The sequence below is a fragment of the Sinocyclocheilus anshuiensis genome, unplaced genomic scaffold (assembly GCF_001515605.1).
Source record: "Sinocyclocheilus anshuiensis isolate Anshui unplaced genomic scaffold, SAMN03320099.WGS_v1.1 scaffold143, whole genome shotgun sequence".
NCBI classification, from domain to species: Eukaryota; Metazoa; Chordata; class Actinopteri; order Cypriniformes; family Cyprinidae; genus Sinocyclocheilus; species Sinocyclocheilus anshuiensis.
The window spans coordinates 89811-109024 of record NW_015548197.1 but is presented as its reverse complement, the minus strand read 5'-3'; the positions used below and the strand labels follow the sequence as shown (position 1 = coordinate 109024).

Genomic DNA, 19214 nt, shown 5'->3' with positions numbered 1-19214 from the left:
TCAGGAGAGAAATCTGCACAGATCAAGCACCGTTTAAACAGCTCTAAACAAATATGTGGCTGGATTTTGATGTGAGAGACAACAGGAAAACTTTTTCACTGGACTTTTTATTATGAATTATGGACTCATTTTTGGCTGGAAGAAACAATTTGAAGTTAAAAACGTCTTAATGCTGGATTTGTTTCAGCTTTTGTCGTCTCCAGATGTTAACTGATGGACTGGAGTGCTGTGGATTACTTGTGGATTATTGTGATGTTTTTATCAGACTCTCATTCTGACGGCACCCATTCACTGCAGAGCATCCATTGCTGAGACACTGATGCAATGCTACATTTCTCCAAATCTGATGAAGAAACAAACTCATCCTAATCTTGGATGGCCCTTATTGACTCGACCAATGGCACGAGTTTGGGGCAGGACTGTCTGTTTGGCTAAACAATGGCAGATGTGGGGAGTGTTCGGGAAACCTGTTTGAAACCCCTTATTTAAAACTGAAAAGACGCAGTTGAGCTTTAAAATACAAGTGTAATAAGCAAGTAAAATGAACTGTTCTCAAGTCTGATCGGAAAAGACAAACACTTTCACACAAATAAAGAAACGCAGTGTCAGTTGGACAAAGCATAGCCTTTTCAGGAATTACAAAAATCTCTGAAAACAAGCAGAAATGCAAATGATTTCAGAAGGCCGGTCATTGTTTTCTCTTCTGAAGGCGTTTATAGTCGTCTCTCTGTCATTTTTCCCCCTCGTCCTCCTTACGTGTTCTCATTCTGTGGGACTGAACCCAGAAACACACAGTGAGTTTAGATGTGTTTCAGTCGGTGTCGTCCAGTCAGATGTGCTTTAAAACCAGAACACCTCAAAGAAGATTCGTTTGTTTCTAGCTTCGTGAGCAGTAACAGGCTGCCTGACCGGCCGAACGTCACACTCAAATCTCCTTTGAACCCCCCGTTTTTGATGTCCGCTCAGAAACCTCTCGCCATTCTTAACCAAATCTGTGGCAGACTCACAGCCGAAAGCGTTTGTGCTGCAAAACTGCAATTTTCTTCAGCCCAAGCGTTTGCTGGTCTGCTATTTCTGACATTTATAGACTGACTGCTGTATTTTAGCTCTTTTCAGAGAGGCTTGATTGAATTAGTCCGAGTTCAGAGCTCATACACAGTAAAAAAATCAGGCAGCTTTGGCATTTTTATTGTTCATTTGTCTGTGCACGATGCACTCTTGGAGACGGGATGTGACGGGAGGATCTGCGTCGAGCTCTGAGCCGCGGCATTCACTCTCTCAGAGAGCTTCATCAAGGGTCACGAAGACGGAAATCCATTTCTTGAACTTACTTTGGCTGTAAAAAAAAAAAAAAAATAAATATTAGTCCTTGAGAACTTATTGAATAAACTTTATTAAATGGATAATGTTCAACAGAAATAAGATGAAGCAATATAATTACTTACTTGATGGAAATAAAAACTAAAACTGAAGTAAAACTTAAGACTAATAAAATATATTAAACCTAAAATGTTACATTTTCATTTGTCAAATTCTCCAAACAGGTTCATTCATATTCTGAATTAGAAAATTATTATAATGGAGCTAAATCTAAATTATGAGAAATCAAAATGATTATTTCACCTCCTGATATGATAAAAAAAAAAAATTATATTAATTTATTTATTCATTTACTTATCGGTATTTGCAGATATTTGATATTTCTGGCGATATTTATTTATTTATTTGTTTATTTATTTAATTATTTTTTAAGTTGTATTGGCATATATTTAATACTTTGGGCAACATTTATTTGTTTTTTAATCTGTACTGACAGATATTTCTTATTTTGGGTGATTATTTATTTATTTATTTAAATTTTTTAAGCTTCAGATATTTTGGGCAATATTTATGTATTTATTGATCATTTACTGATTTTAATGTTTTGGCAGATATATGATATTTCTGACAATATTTAATTAATTATTTTTTAATCAGTATTGGTATTTCACAATTTGTGTGGTATTTATTTATTTATTTGGTATTGTCAGCTATTTCACATTTTGTGCAAGAATTATTCTTTAATGTGTTTGGCAGATATTTCATATTTTGGCAATATTAATTAATAAATGTTTTTAATCTGTATGGACAGATATTTTAAATTTTGGGGTTATTTATTTATTTATTTATTTGGTATTTGCAGATATTTTATATTTTGGGGGATATTTATTGATTTATTTTAATCAATATTGGCAAATATTTGATATTTCAAGCTTATTAGAAAATCATTATAATCCATCTAAATAAAAATAAAAATAAAATCCATCTATATAAAAATGAGTATTTCACCTCCTGAGTCTCTTCTACTCTTTCGTTCGTTTGGCTCAGGACAGACGCAAAATGAAGCAATCGCAGATGAACTACCCATCATAATGTGATCGTCATGTCATGTTGACGCAGTCGTCTGTGTGTGTGACATTAGTGAAAGTGTGCTTGTTTTCCTGATCTGTGTTGTCAGTGTAATCACACTGATGTGATGTGACGTGTCTGTCTCGCGAGTCCCAGACCTCAGTTCACCGCTGATTTGTTGCCGTTTTGGTCTAAGGTGATGACATGCAGTAACTCTATGCCAGCGGAAACACGCTCAAATGCAGACTGAACATAAAGACATCCATCTGTTTGTGAGTAGTGCAGTTCTGACACCCAGAAACACCACATGGACATCTGATTGAAACGAGATGCTCCAGGAAAATCACATCATCTTTTTTTGTCAGTTTATTCATCACCAAATATATTGGCAAAAATAATGATTGTGCTCAAACAGGTTACCAGAATGGTTTCTAGCCTTCCATGGTTTGGACAAACAGGTTGTCCAGCCCTAAATTAAAACCGACGAACCTTTACCATGCAGAGCCTTTCTGAAGCAAATATGCTGGTTTTCTGGCACCACCGTAAACAGATGATGTCATGTATAAACTGTATTAGAGACGCACAGTAAATTGACTCCATATCGGTTTTTTTTTTTATCGATATTGGCAAATATTTGATATTTCAGGTAATATTCATTCATTCGCTCATTATTATTTATTTATTTAGTCTGATATTTGATATTTCTGGCAATATTTTATTTATTAATTGATTGATTTGATCTGCATTGGCAGATATTTGATGTTTCCAGCAATATTTAGTTATTTATTTATTTTGGCCAATATTTGGTTTTTTTCCCTTTCTTTTTTTAATTGTTATTGGCAGATATTTGATATTTCTGGCAATATTGTTTATATTTTAATCGTTATTGGCAGATATTTAATATTTCTGGCAATATTTTATTTATTCAATATTTAATTTTTTAAGGCAATTTCAAATCGGTTTTGCCGGGTATTTCGGTCGGTATTGGCAGGTATGTCATATTTCCGGCATTATTTATTTATTTATTTATTAGTATTGTCAGATATTTCATATTTCTGGCAATATTTATTTATTTATTATTCATTAATTCATTCTTTTATTCATTTATTTATCGGTGTTGGCAGATATTTGATATTTCCAGCTTTATTTATTCATTTATTTATTTATTTTACTTGGTATTTGCAGATTGATTGATTAGTATTGGCTGGTATTTGACATTTCCAGCTTTATTTATTTATCTAATTATTTGTTTGTTTTGACACATATTTGACATTTCTGGCATTATTTATTTATTTATATTTATATTTATTTATCAGTTTTGACAGATATTTTGTATTAGGTTTTGGCATTTCTTTCTTTCTTTCTTTCTTTCTTTCATTGGCAGATATCTGATATTCTAGCAACCACATAGCGATGCACTAGAAACCACTCAGAACACCTTAGCAACAGCATAGCAATGCCCTGTTATTGAAACATCTAGATGATGTGTCTTGTGTGTTTCCTCAGGTGCAGGTGTGTGTGTGTGTGTGTGTGACGGACATCATCATGCTCAAAGGCTCTCAGTGATCCGCTCCTTCCCATGATTCCACACCAGGCCGCCCCATGCCAGCCCGTAACCACGATGACTGCTCGCCCCCGTGAGCTCCTCCTCTGTCGCCCGGCGGCCGTTTGACTGGATGAGGAACCCAGCCTCCAGTGATGTGATGCACAGGTTTGAGGTTCTTGGGATTGTGGGGGAAGGTGAGTACCGGCAGACCATACCAGACTGAAAAAACCAGGTGAAACTGAGAAATGATGCGGAAAATACAGGATAAAGGAACAATTCATGCACTAAATCCTTTTTTCCTCCTGTATTCTTCCATCATTTGTCACAAATGCTTTTTATGTCCTTGTTTCTTGAAGCACTTAATGGGGTCACATCATGAAAAATCTAATTTTCCTTGATCTTCTGAAATAAGAGTTTGATGTAGCATGAGAACTTGCCAAACTCAGGTCAAAAAGAACTCTTATTGAGACTAAGCTGCAAAAACGATTCATTTTTTGTCTTGTTTTTTTATGTCAGACATTGCAAATGCATTAACACATGACTGTTTTGTTTTTATGCAGTCTTTATGGGCACTTTATCTGAAATAGAGCAGTGAAAGCGGAATTGAATTCACTCCTATTTTCTCTGAATCTGAGTGAAGTTGAGTCAAAGTTGTCCGATCACAGTCTGAGGAACCTGATTTTGGTCGTAATTTCATTCTGACAAAGTGTGCAGTGACTTGCGTTTTTCTTTTGGCAGAATAATATCCTGGCATGGAAGAAAACTCAAAATTGCACAGCGGTGTCAGTATGTTTTTAAGTGGAAATTTGTGTACAAAGAAGAATATACTGTTCTGCTTGTCGATATTTATTTTACATTACGTACCTCATCGAGTAGTTCTGACTGAAAAGCAATTGAATGACCTCTTTAATACGTCTTTAATACATTTAATAAGGCATTTTATTTTATTGTACCCATATACTGTACTGTTCAAAATTTTGGGGTCAGTAAGAGTGTTATTTATTTATTTTAGAAATTACTGTTTTTCAGCAAGTGTAGATTAAATTGATAAAGTTTCTAATGTTACACAATATTTCAAATAAATGCTGTTCTTCTGAACTTTCTATTCATCTGTGAATCCTGAAAAATAAAATGTATCACGGTTTCCACAAAAATATTGTGCAGCACAACTGTTCTCAACATTGATAATAATCAGAAATGTTTCTTGAGCAGCAAATCAGCATATTAGAATGATTTCTGAAGATCATGTGACACTGAAGACTGCAGTAATGATGATGAAAATTCAGCTTTGATCACAGAAATCAATTACAGTTTACAATATATTCACATAGAAAACAGCTATTTTAAATTGTAATAATATTTCACTATTTTACTGTTCTTACTGTGTTTTGATTAAATAAATGCAGTCTCGGTGAGCAGAAGAGTCCAAAAAAAAATCTTACCGACCTCAAACTTTTGATGGGTAGTGCATCTCTTTGTCTCTATTCTGCAATATTCAATCAAGGTCTTTATATTTAACATGAACGTTGCATTTTTAAAGATCTTGGTCATGACTTATGAATGTGCTGGAATGTACGTCTTCCGGCGATTCAATGTATTGTAGGGACGTGAGTGTTGAGGTGTGTGAAGTCGACCTGCAGACTCTCGCTCTCTATCTCTCTGTACATTTTGTATGAGGGTGTGGTAAAAGTCTCGAGGGGATCAGGTTATTTTTACCCCTTCATCTATCTCTCACACTCTGATGCCCCACTAACAGCGAGTGTGTGTGTGTGTGTGTGTGTGTGTGTGTGTGTGTGTGTGTGTTGAGGAGGGCTGGTGGTGTGATCCTTGGGTAAGATGTGTGCTTTCTCACAATGAGTCTTAAGGGTGAATATCATGAAAACTGTAAAGCCGGGGTCATATTGAACCCCAAAATAAGAAATTACATATTGCCTAAAGAAAATGAAAACTTTTGTCACAATGTCACAATTGTTGCATTGTGACATTGTTTTCATGACAGTGATGCACATTAAAAGGCCATTCACAAAGAAAGCATTTTTGCGTTTTTAAAAACATGAGACGCTAATGGGCTTAATGCCACTGAAATAACAAATATAAATAATTCTAGGATGGACTATTTTTAATATTTTTGACTATTTTTGTGAATCATTTGTAAATTATCTGGACTCTGGGGTTGCAAAAATTATGTTGTTCCGATTACACTATATAATGCCAGTTGTATTTTGATATGTTAAAATGATCTTGTAAACAACATCCATTAATTTGTAATAAAAATATTTTAAAACAAAAATTAATTAATTAACTTTTATGTGTAATTTGCATTTTGTGAAACCAACAATAACTAAATTATAAGATGTGAGAGTAACAGGGCAACCTGAAAACTTTAAAAAATTTAAATTGAAATTCCGATTACACTATATAATGCCAGTTGTATTTTGATATGTTAAAATGATCTTGTAAACAACATCCATTAATTTGTAATAAAAATATTTTAAAACAAAAATTAATTAATTAACTTTTATGTGTAATTTGCATTTCATGAAACCAACAATAACTAAATTATAAGATGTGAGAGTAACGGCAACCTGAAAACTTTAAAAAATTTAAATTGAAAACATGAGACGCAGGGGAGTTTAATAGGTAAAAAACCACAAGGTGTAGAGAAAATTTGCCATCTTTTAACATGCATTTTTAGAATTTTTAGTCATGCGCAAGATGCTGCAAAAGATGCGAGACGTGGGTTCAGCGTTCAAAGACATCCATCTAACATGTATTTACATAGAAAAATGATGGAAAAACAGTGCAGTTGAATGCAAAAACGTGTTGTGTGTAAATGACCCCTAATTCTACCAATTCTGTTTAAACTATTGATATATTGATTTATTAAATAAACTGTTAAGTAAAATTGTAAGTGCGTAGCTGATATTCAATACTTTTAGGAAGTTAATTTGTCCTGAAATGTGGCTTTCTGAAAATTAAACAACATTTTGCTAATTATTTTTATGATGCTGTTTTATTAGCTCATGTTAATGAGAATTTGTCCAAGTTTATCTTATCTTACAGATATTTTTTGCATTGCAATAATGCAATTTTGGGGTGTGAAAATAATGTCACATTGCCAAAAATCTGTCATCATAAAATAGGCAAAAACATGCATTGGTCACTTTTAAGATTGTGCACTATTTGGGCTGATAAAGTGTTGTTTCTGACTAATGGAAAGGAAACATCCAAAATACAGATTTAAGTGTTTGTTATATTACACTTTATCTATTTGCGTCTGTAGATTTCAATTACAATACATATCTTTAAAAGTTTTCTTCTCCACTTCAGCAGCACTTACATACACCAAACTCAGTTTTATTCCTATTTATATTCTGAAGGTTTTTACTGAGGAGTTTGTTCATATATCATTCAAATTGATTTATATAACATTTTACTCCTACAAACATGGTAATTTTTTCTGTATTATCATCATTTACTATTTCTTTCATACTTTCTGTCTAATTTCATTGGCATTTTAGTGAAAACAGAATATTTTTGCAGACTAGTGGGAAAAAACATCCAAAATACACATGTAAGTGTTTATTTTATTGTATTTGATCTATTTGCGTCTTTAGATTTCAATTACAATCCATACCTTTAAAAGTTTTTTCTCCACTTCAGAAGCACTTACAAACACCAAACTTAGCAGTTTTATTCCTCTCTATATTCTGAAGGTTTTTACTGTGCAGTTTGTTCATATTTCATTCAGACTGATTTCTATAACATTTTATTCATAACAGCATGGTGGAAATGGATTTTCTTCTGGCTGTTGACAGTATTTTCTGATTTATGGACTGATAAAAAGAGCAATACAAAATCCCTTCAGTAAAAACCTTTAACTCTAATTTGTCAACAAAATCAAACAGAAATTTTGAACCTGGCTTTATCCAGTGTTCAGATTTATTTTCTGGAAATGTATGCAAATTAGCGCATATTTACTTATAACATTTCAGAATACTTACAATACAAAAAAAATGTTTGCATTTCTTGATGTAATCGATCAGCTGGGGAAACATGGTGATAACTATAACATATATCTTTTTTATATTTTACCTTAAGATTCACTCACAAGGTCTTAAGGTATTTGGTAAATAAATAATGATCTTTATTAGGGGATTTTTGTTGATCTGTGACTCCAGCTAATCCGTTTCAGACGGAAAGTGGCCCACGGTTCAGGAGAGAGATGATAATTATAAAGGTCATTGTGTAATATAATCCAGATGAACACAAAATAGTGTATAAACAATGGTAGTGTATTAACTGATGCTCTCAGATGTGTGTTCTGCTGTCAGTAGATCAGTTTCTCTCTGTTGGCCATCAGTAGTTTAATCTCCTCTCGGCTGTGCTCTCCTCTCTCATATTCTTCCGTTCCCATCCTGACTTCTTTGCTTATCCTCTCGCCGCTCAATGCTAATTGAAAGCCAGTTGATTTGGTTGAGACATGCCAGTATATTTCTGCCTTCAGGTGATCTTCGAATGATGGTGTTTACGAGATGAGTGCACATGAATGTCCTAAGAGGGAAAGTCTGGGTTTTCAGAGGAGCGTGATGGAAGTTAATTGGTTTTGATTATAATCAGGCCCACATGGAACTGAAATGTCTGTCATTCACAAACTTCTACACATCTATCGCCCAATGCATTATTTTTAAAAGGACATTTCACCCAAACAATATTTATTCCCATTTACACCCTCATGTTGTTCCAATTAGTGTTATTTTAGTATCATTGATATACTATACTATACTATACTATACTATACTGTACTGTACTGTATTGTACTGTACGATACTATACTGTACTGTACTGTACTATACTATACTGTACTGTACTGTACTGTACTGTACTAACTATACTATACTATACTATACTGTACTGTACTATACTATACTATACTATACTGCACTGCACTGCACTGCACTGTACTGTACTGCACTGTACTGTACTGTACTATACTATACTGCACTGCACTGTACTGTACTATACTGCACTGCACTGCACGGTACTGTACTGTACTATACTGCACTGTACTATACTATATTGTACTATACTGTACTGTACTGTACTATACTATACTGCACTGCACGGTACTGTACTGTACTATATTGTACTATACTGTACTGTACTATACTATACTATACTGCACTGCACGGTACTGTACTGTACTGCACTGCACGGTACTGTACTGTACTGTACTACACTGCACTGTACTATACTATATTGTACTAAAAATTGACCCTTATGACTGGTTTTGTGGTCCAGGGTCACATTTTGCCATATTTACATGAAAGTGCCCAGTTTAACTGTCCAAAATATGATCATAATTATGACTTCCAAACGTGTATGAACATCACAGGAAGACTTCAAGAAAGCTTTTGGCCTATTAGTGATTTTCACACTGAGTCCTCATTGAATGTTCTCCTTATTCAGGAAAAATCGAAAACAAATGCTGAGGAAGTCTCTGTGACTGTTGCTCCTGTAAAAACAGGTCACATAGTTCCACCTTTATGGCCTCGTTTTTCTTCTTTTTTTCTATTCCGGCTCTGGAAAAAGCAGGTTAAGCTACACACGTCGTGAAGATTAGCCTGTTTCACACGAGTCTGGAGAATCACTGCCTTGTCATACACTCGCAGGACGCATCATCTGTCCTCAGCGGATTGGTCGAGGCGTGTGTGGCTCTCCTCCTGATTGGCTGAGGCAGAGGAGTGGGCGGGGTTTAGCAGTCACATGGCAGACTCCTGTGGCGGTTTCAGCGTAGTTTACCAGCATCACGTCTTTATCACACAGTGAGTTCAGGAGATGCTGGCCGATCATGTGCATCACGCAGGCCGTCTCACCACAGGATGCTCACAGCGCGAGTGTGTGTGTGTGTGTGTTCCTCTCCTTTTGCATCAGTGCAGCTGATGTCATCGCATTTGTGAAGTAGAGGATAAATAATGTGACTCAGAGAAACAAAGGATTCAAATGATCCCAGAGGAAGAGTTTATTGCTCTTTTCAAGCTCAGCAGCTCAGTTATGTTTTAAGTATCAGCTTTGTTTGCAGAGTTAGAGAAATAAAAATAGTCCGGTTAATTATAAAATCATCTTGAGATCTCTGACTTTTTATTGTGGGTATCGTGAGCAGATCTGAGACATTGTTGAGATCTCTACTGAAACTCCAGAGGAAAAAAAACTATTAAGAATTGTTTTTGTTAATTGAAATAAAGCTAAAATAAGAATATTAATAATTAATATTAGGTAATAAATATTAGATTAAAAACTTGCATCTAAATGAAATGAAGTAAAATAAGTTTAAGTTGTACTAAAATTGGTAAAATTAACTAAATAAAAATATTAATGAAATAAAAGTAAAAATACTATAATAGTATATAAATAATACTAAAATATCATGTTTTATTTTGTAGTATTATTCATATGCTTTTATATTTTTTGGTATTTTGAAGTAGCTTTAAATGAATTTTATATCATTTCAGTTTTCATTGTTAGTTTCAGTTAAAATGTTAGTAATTTTATCTGCTTTTGCCATTTTATATGGAGATTTATTTATTTTTATTTCAGTTTTAGTTTTTTTATTTATTTCTGGTTAGCAATTTTAGTGCTTTTTAGTAAGTTTTTCATCTGATATGTATTTTTTATTTTATTTCACCTACATTTCAATTAAGTCAAAATGATTTGAACAGTTTTAGTTTTAGTTGTAGATAATAATAATAATAATAATAGGGTACTTCATAAATCTCCATATTGCTGTCTAATTAAGATATTAAAGCGCATTAATGTCTGATTTTTCTCTCTCATGGTCTCCTGCAGTAAAAGCTATCCCGATCCATCTTAAACGTCTTTCTCTTTTCATTATTCATGACAGTGAAATAATCAAATCTTAACGTCTTCTTATCTCAGAATATGAATCAGTGAGTCCATCATCGTTAATCATATGAATCATCTTTTTTGGGGGAAAAAATCAAGCTAAAGCTTTGAGTTCTTCAGTTAATCCAGATTTCTCCTCTCCATCAAAATGTTCTTCTGTTCTGCCTTGAAATCTGTCTGCATTCAAACCAGCGCCTGTCTGGAAGAATCTGTCTATGTTTAAAGTGAATTTGTTTGCATATTTATTTCAGACTTTCACGACTGTTTGCCTCTTTTAGCTTCTTTCTGACTCTTTGTTCTTTCATTTTTCAAATAATAAAACCCCAGTGTCATCCAGAGTTATTTTAGTATTGTTTATATACTATTATAGTATTTATTAATATTTATTAGCTTTTATTTTTATATTTTCAGTTTTAATTTGTTTTTTTAACATTTTAGTGTTTTTGTCATTTTTCATTATTTTTCACAAAATATTTCTGCCTAGCTTTACATTATTTTTTGTTGTATTTTAGTTTGTTTTAGTAATTTGTCGTCTTTAACTTATCAACCTTCTTTTATTTGCGTTAGTTGTCAGCATTTCTCATTTGTGTTTAGGTTTAAGTTTTTTATGCGATACATATTTTTATAGTTATTTTATGTCATTTTCATTTAATGAAAATGATTTTTAATAGTTTTAGTGACGTGCTCTTAATTGGTCCTTTATGTATTGTTTTATTTAATTGGTCCTTAATTCAGTATTTAGTAGTTTTCAGTAGGTGGAAGTGATTATTATTCATTTTGATTTGATCTTATATATATATATATATATATGATAAGATATAATGCATAAACAATGTGAAGATATAATATGTACAAATCTATATATATATATATATATATATAGGCTACATGTGCAAACAAAAGTTTGGGGTCATTAAGATTTATTTTTTTATTTATTTTTTTAACATTTAAAAAAAAAGTTAATTAAATGCACGATGCGTGAACGAGTCAATGATTAATAATCGTCAACTCAGCAATGACCAAAATAATCATGATTATGATTCTGTCCATCACAAAGCAGCTCTAATGTACACTGTAAGCCGCTGTGTATCTCTTCACATCGAGCAGGTTGTGGTGAACGTGACGTGATGTGGGCCCGGATCTGTTGGCTGGGAGTTTGGGATGAGCTCAGCTCTGCGTCTCCTGCGGGACAGTCGATTTGTGCCACAGATATGATCCGTGGTGCCAAAACCGGAGCGAATGCACGACGCACAGACTCTTCCATCAAAAACACTCGCGTTTACAGACACCTGAGCGCCAGCTTGCAGATTGTTTGGGCTCAACGCGCTCGTATGAGATTTCTAATGAATTCCGCTGATTAAACAAACACGTTGGCTGTGCTCGTGTCCCACAGGTCTCAAGCCGAAAACGGGATGTTCTTACAGTTCCCTGAACGTTTCTCTGTCTCGGTCACGTCTGTGTGCTTAGGTGACGGCCTCGCCTTCACTCGCTTCATTCATCAGCCACAAAACGCTCAGGGTTTTGGCATCTGCTGAGAGTCGTGTTCACAAAGACAGGTGGAGCTGGGTGAACGTTTGAGTAAAACCTGTTTGTTTCTCTGTGTTTCTCTGGCAGGAGCTTACGGTGTCGTCCTGAAGTGCAGACACAAGGTAAGAGCTCAGACACACAAGTTCATGTCGTTTTTAAACCCACAAAGCACTAGTCATCTCTTTTGCAGCCTGCATGGCTTAAAAATCGTGTGTGTTCAGAAAAAGTGGGGCCTGGAAAGCATATAAGTCCATACTAATTATTAATTTTGAAAGAAAGTAGCGTGCAGTATGCACGCGTCGCAAATTATACACATATAGTATAACACAAAGCAAACTCTGTATGCACGGAAATGTGCATTGCAAAAATGTGCAAAATATGCAACGTATCCCATAATGCAATGCACTCATAACGTAGAGAGCTTATGTGACATATAATGTTGAAACGTTTACCGTTCCCTAATGCATATTGTTTCACATATACATTTTTTTATAATTAGCACACTTCCTTAAAACGCACAAAAAAAAAAGCATTTACTTCAAGCAAAATTGCATTTGTTGCATTTGCAAAATTTATTGTTTTCAGACAATATATCATGAATTAATTTTTTTCTTTCCCATGAATGTAACAAAAATGTTAAAATGTTTTATGTTTAAAACAATACGGAGTAAACAAATACAATTTAAAATATTTAAATATTTTTTATTATATATATATATATATATATATATATATATATATGTGTAAATTTGTCTAAAGATAAAGGTTTTGGTCAATAAGATATATTGTATTTTAAAGGAATTAATACTTTTATTCATCAAAGTCACATTAAAGAAATTTATAATTTTACATATAATTTTATAATTCTATTTCAAATAAATGCTGTTCTTTTGAACTAAAAGTTTGGGTCATTAAGATTTTTTTTTAATATATACTTTTATTCAGCAAGGATGCATTAAATTGATCAAAAACAACAGTAAAAACATTTTTAATGTAAATAAATGCTGTTATTTTGAACATTCTGTTCATCAAATAATCCTGAAAATTAAAATGTATCACGGTTTCCTCAAAAATATTGTGCAGCACAACTGTTTTCAACATTGATAATAATCAGAAATGTTTCTTGAGCAGCAAATCAGCATATTATTATGATTTCTGAAGATCATGTGACACTGAAGACTGGAGTAATGATGCTGAAAATACAGCTGCGCATCACAGAAATAAATTACAGTTTAACAGAGATTCAATTCAAAAAATATTTCAAAATTTTTACTGTATTTTTGATCAAATAAATGCAGCCTAGGTGAGCAGAAGATACTTTTTTTGACGTTTTTTCTTCTGTACAGTACATACTCTACAGTCTGCTGTGTTACCGTGGTCTGAATAGTGACAGGTTTGCGTTCAGCGCTAACAGAAAGTGTCGTGATGTGACATATGGTGAGTTTATCTATTAATATCTCCTCCGGTCATGAGCGGTGCTGGTCGTAGTGCCCCGCGGCCGTCAGACAGATGGTCTCTCTGCGGCGTTCTGTTCACAGCTCTCAGTCTCGGTCTCTGACCCAAACACTGCTGCTCTCATCTGCCGCGCACGGTCATGTTCACTCACTGATCTGATGCTCTTCACTCACATTTGAGCGTGCTGTTGTAGTATGCAGAGAAATCGTCTGACTGTAGACATGTTTACATGCACTCATTTTCATCAAAGACAGGAATCCAGTCTGACGTCCGATTCTCAAAGTTGTGTTTATATGAACCCTAAACGCTGCAAACCGACTCGCATATTTGTTTACATGTGCATTGAACAAAACTTCCCAGTCACCATTTTCATTAATATATTAGTCAAATGTATTAATTTCTTATCTATTTCAATCATTCCAGTCATATATATTTTAGTCATTTTTATTTAAATTAAATAACTTTTAGTTAGTTAAATTGCATATTTATTATTTTATTTTAAATATATTTATTTTATATTTATCACTTTGCATTACGCATTGCATATTATTTTTTTGTATTATTATTGATTATGTTAATACTAATTTTATTAATTGTTACATTTATGTATATTTATATATATGTATAATTATTAATATTATTATTTTAATAATTGCTTCAAACTAAACTTAAGCGTATGCATAGTATTATTGCCACTTTTAGAACAAAATTAATTTGTTTTTATTTATATTTTTTATTCATTTTATTTAGTTTATTTTAATTAATACAATTTTATTTTATCAATGTTTTATTTTGAACTAATGAATTTATTTAGTTTCATTTGTATTTATGTATGTATTTTAAAATTGTACTTTGCATTGTTTTGCATTTATATGACATTATTTATTGTATTAATATTGATTAAATACATTATTTATTGTATAATTTATTGATTATTATTGTAATAATTGATTATGTTATGCTTAATTAGATTATTTCAGGTCTTCACCATGCCTTTCCATCTGATCGAATCACTTGTATCCATAAGGCAAAATCTGCTATAATATAATGAAATATTTGCAATTGATCTATTGCTTGCATAAAAATCAATTCACTAAATCAGAATTGTCCTCAGATCTGCAGATGGCACAAATAAGATCGAAACATACTACATATACAAATATGTGAACTTGCTGTTGTAGATGTGCATGATTTCACGTTTGCATTTAAATATATCAGTATGTGCATTTTTAGTGTTGCCGCAAGAGACGCTATAACAGTTAGTGAAAACGGCCGTCTTCTACGGTCAGTCTTCTAGGTGTAGGTGTAGGGTTAGGGGATAGAATATACAGTTTGTACAGTATAAAAAACATTTTGCCTATGGAGAGTCCCCATAAACCACATATATCAGTGTGTGTGTGTGTGTGTGTGTGTGTGTGTGTGTGTGTTGTTGTTGGGTGCAGCTGTGCTGGCAGTAGATCACAGTCAGTCTGGATTATAAAGCTGATGATTCCAGCCACAGGCCTTTATTCTGACACTGTTGCTTTCATCTCAATAGCCAGGTGCAGAAGAGCACACACACACACACACACACACACACACACACACACTCGCCAGTGCATTACATGCATGCGTTCGGTTTAAAACACTTAGCCTGCAGTAAGTGTTATACTTACTGTAGTATATCCTAATAAATTGTATAAATATATATATATATATATATACTATTTTAATCAAGTGTTAAATCAAATTTGTTTCTTTCTTGGTTTCTTTTTTTTTTCCTTAAATAGTAGTATATTGTATTGTTGTCACATGACCTCTTGATGTTGCATGTTTAATACAGCATGTGATGTCCAGATAGATAAGTAGTAAGGAAATAAATAATGTATTTTTGCCCCAATTCTGTGATTCTTGATTCATCACACTAGAAATGGAAGGTCAAGTCAGGCGCACTGCATTGTGGGTGTGTTTTGTTGTAAATGCATTAGGAGTGTTGCATGCATACAGTAGTTGTTTTGCTCAGCGTGAAGAGGTGTTGTGATTTGTGAGCTGCTAAATTAGTCAGGTTTGTGACTCAGAAGTTTCTGTCGTTAACTGATGACAGGCTCGTCAAAGCATCATTCAGAGCTTCTGATAATGACGGCAGGGGTTTTCATTAGCCTGATTTCATCATCGTATCAGAACAGAGCTCTTCGTCACTGCTGTCCATCTCGTCCATCTTCATCACACCTGATCTTTCCTCTCGCTGCGTGTGAGCTTTATGAATCATTTGCACTGAGCTCTTTGTGAATATTGTTGACATGTTACACAGAGTTGACAGCTAATGGCGAGTCAGCAGAGATCCGACTGGTTTTGGTCTTGTTGAGGCTCTGATTCCATGTGTGCAGATCTTGTCTGCTTGTGTTTGGGTTTCTGGTTTTTCAACGACTGACACCAGAAGTTTTCCAGATGCCATGGATACCCAAATAGATGTATATTTTAGAAAGATCGATAGATGTATATTTTCATGCATAAAGACCCTTTTATACTGTGAAAAAAAAAAAAAAAAAAGCACTGAAAAGTCCTATTAAAGCAGCAGTACTTTTAGATGTATAAACTATGGCTGTCAGAAGAATATATATATATATATATTGTTTTTAATTAATCTTTATTAATTTTTGTATTTATTTTTTATGTACATTTTAATTTTTTTAAATTTGTTAATTTGTAGTTGTAATTTTAATATGTATTTTTATTATAATGTTTATTTACTATTTTTCATTTAACTTTTCCAGCAGGCCCTTTGTTTATTTTTATTTACTTTATTTGGTATATTTATTTATTTGCATTTTACACAACTTTTCAGCAGCTCCTTTAGTACCTTTTAATGTTATTTACATTTTAATTAATTTGTTTTAATTATTTATCTTAATTTATTTTCATTTTAGAATATTTTTCTTTTAACTTCTTAGCAGATTCAGTACCTTTTAATTTAATTTTTTTTATTTGTTTTAATTAATCCCTTCATGCCGTCTTCTAGCCCCGTGGTCCACAGACCTGAATTTGAAAATTTGAATTTGAAAATTTGAATTTGAAAAAAGCAGGTTGATGGCCGAAATAATCCTGATTTATCATTATACTGGATATATTTTCTATAAATGTGTGCATTGAGCTGCTGCCACTTGATTAATTAGCAGTTGTTCACTTATAATAATAGTGACCACTAGTGTATTTTACACAATGTTCACTACAAAACATTCTCTAAAAATGTTCCAGTGTTGGTAGGTTTTTGTCCATTGGCGGTTCTGTAGATATTCTGGTCTTTCACGGCTCATGAATTAAGTTCAGCCTTTGCTTCACATTTCCCACAATGCACCTGGTCTGTGCTCTTCGAAAGCTCTCTGAGCATCACAGTGAGAAGAGAGAAAAGAGGTCAGCGTATATTCTTAGTTCAACAGAGACTCTTACTGATTCACTGAAGGCTGCAGCCGCTCACTGAAATCACCATATAATCATGCAGAAGAAATCATACTCCATATGTTTTCAACATCCTGCTTTAGTTTAGTTCAAGCTTTCTGATGTTGCCTGAATACTGCCTTAAAGACTGTGACAATTGCTATTTTTCCATCCAAAACATCATTCTTTGTTGTTCATTTATTTCATTTTTGTTCAATTAGCTATTTATTTTTATCTTAATGTGTGTATTTTTAGGTAAATGTTATTTATTTATTTATTTATAACTTTTCAGTAGATCCCTTAATTTTAATTTATTTAAATTATTTATTTTAATTATTAAAATAAAATGAAAGGCTTTCTATCTAACATTAACAATATATATTTGCAATAGTTTTTTTTTATCAATAATTTTTCTTGAAGACTGAGACGATTGCTATTTTTAGAACATAATTCTTTGTTGTGTTCATTTTAACTAAAGTTTTGCTTGATTTTATCTCTTGCATTTAACATTTTGACATACCTGCATAGTTGCATCTGTACACTGAAAAGAATAAAAAAAATTTTTTTTTTTAAAATACACATTTTCTCTGTTTTTCCTCTTACCTTTTAATTTTAATTAATTGACATTTTATCATTCTTTGTTGTGTAGTTTAGTTCATTTTTACAAAATTAACTAAATTGTACTAAATTTTGCTTAATCTTACCTCTTGCATTAAACATTTTAATGCACCTACATATTTGCATACATACACTGAAAAAAAAATTTTTTTTTTTTACATTTATTTTATTTAAAATTTTCATATTTTTCTTCTAAGTATTTTTTTCCAAGTCTTAAGTCTTGTTTTCTGAAAACGATGATCAAAATTAAGTGAGTTTATTCTTAAAGCAAGAAGAAGAAAAAATTCTGGGTCAGTTAAATAAATATTTTAATTTAAGAATGTTAATAAATTTGTACTGGAAAACAAGACTAAAATACTGAAGAAAACCTTTTTTATTTTATTCAGTGTAAAACATTTTTATGTTTTCAGGCCTTGATTCACTTTTTTTTAAAAATATTTGATTAATCTAATTTTATTTGCACAAATTAATTAAATTATTAATTCTATTATTGATTTATTTACATTTTTATTTATTTGTTTTAATTATATCAATTTATTTTATTTTTTATTTATTTATTTACAGAAAACGTGTCTGACAATGAAGTAAGAAAAATAAACGGGACACAAGTTTATTTTTCTGACTCCACTGGCAGATGTTTTTTTTATTTTAAGTGTAAAGTAAATTATCTCATTTTGTTTCTCAAGTAATTGCATCTTAATTTATGTTTATATATTTGTGCTGATAAACAAAATACTGAGAAAGAACAGAATTTTTCAATTCACTCATCAGTCTGATTTGAGTTTGTATTAATCTCATTTCATTTGCACAAATAAATGAACTTATTTCATTCATTCATTCATTCATTCACATTTTACAGTATTTTTCTCTTAAAGGTCGCCTGAAATGCTTAGAAACACGCAGCGTTACTCTATGTGTTGACGTCATTTTAACTGAAACAGGAAGACAGGGCGGGACATATCAAGCAGCCCCGCCCCCTTTTTAAAATAGCCAATAGCGTTCGTTTATATCATAGCTTGGGCTAGAGCCGTTCAGAGCCGTTGAGCTCCGTAAAGCCGCATTTGACAGCCACAATCTCATCCATATTGCTATAAAATATAGCATTCTGTGTAGAATTCAAATAGCTCTGATACATTTAGTGGTCTGCGCGACTCGTGCATGTGATCCGCTCCGTGCTATCGTGTCTCTGGACCGGAGCAGTGTGTGTGTGCGGTGCGGTGGTTAGCGTGACACAGTGCGAAACCAGACTTTTTTTTCCTCAATGGAAAGCATATTTACACTGTTTGAATCGTTCCCTGTCCCCTATATAGTGCACTACGTGCCATTCACTGTACAGAAAATTCTAATTCTGTGGACAAGTGAC

At 32.9% G+C, this 19214-nt stretch overlaps 1 protein-coding gene across 1 annotated transcript in view; it reads left to right on the top strand.

The window, feature by feature from the left end:
* LOC107653194 (cyclin-dependent kinase-like 5) overlaps nucleotides 1-19214 on the top strand; it is a 57558-nt gene that overhangs the window by 9881 nt on the left and 28463 nt on the right. The window contains exons 2-3 of the mRNA XM_016439863.1: nucleotides 3895-4128; nucleotides 12452-12486. Of these exons, the coding sequence (XP_016295349.1) occupies nucleotides 4065-4128; nucleotides 12452-12486 (99 nt within the window). The 5' untranslated portion in view covers nucleotides 3895-4064. The remainder of the gene's footprint in view (nucleotides 1-3894; nucleotides 4129-12451; nucleotides 12487-19214) is intronic.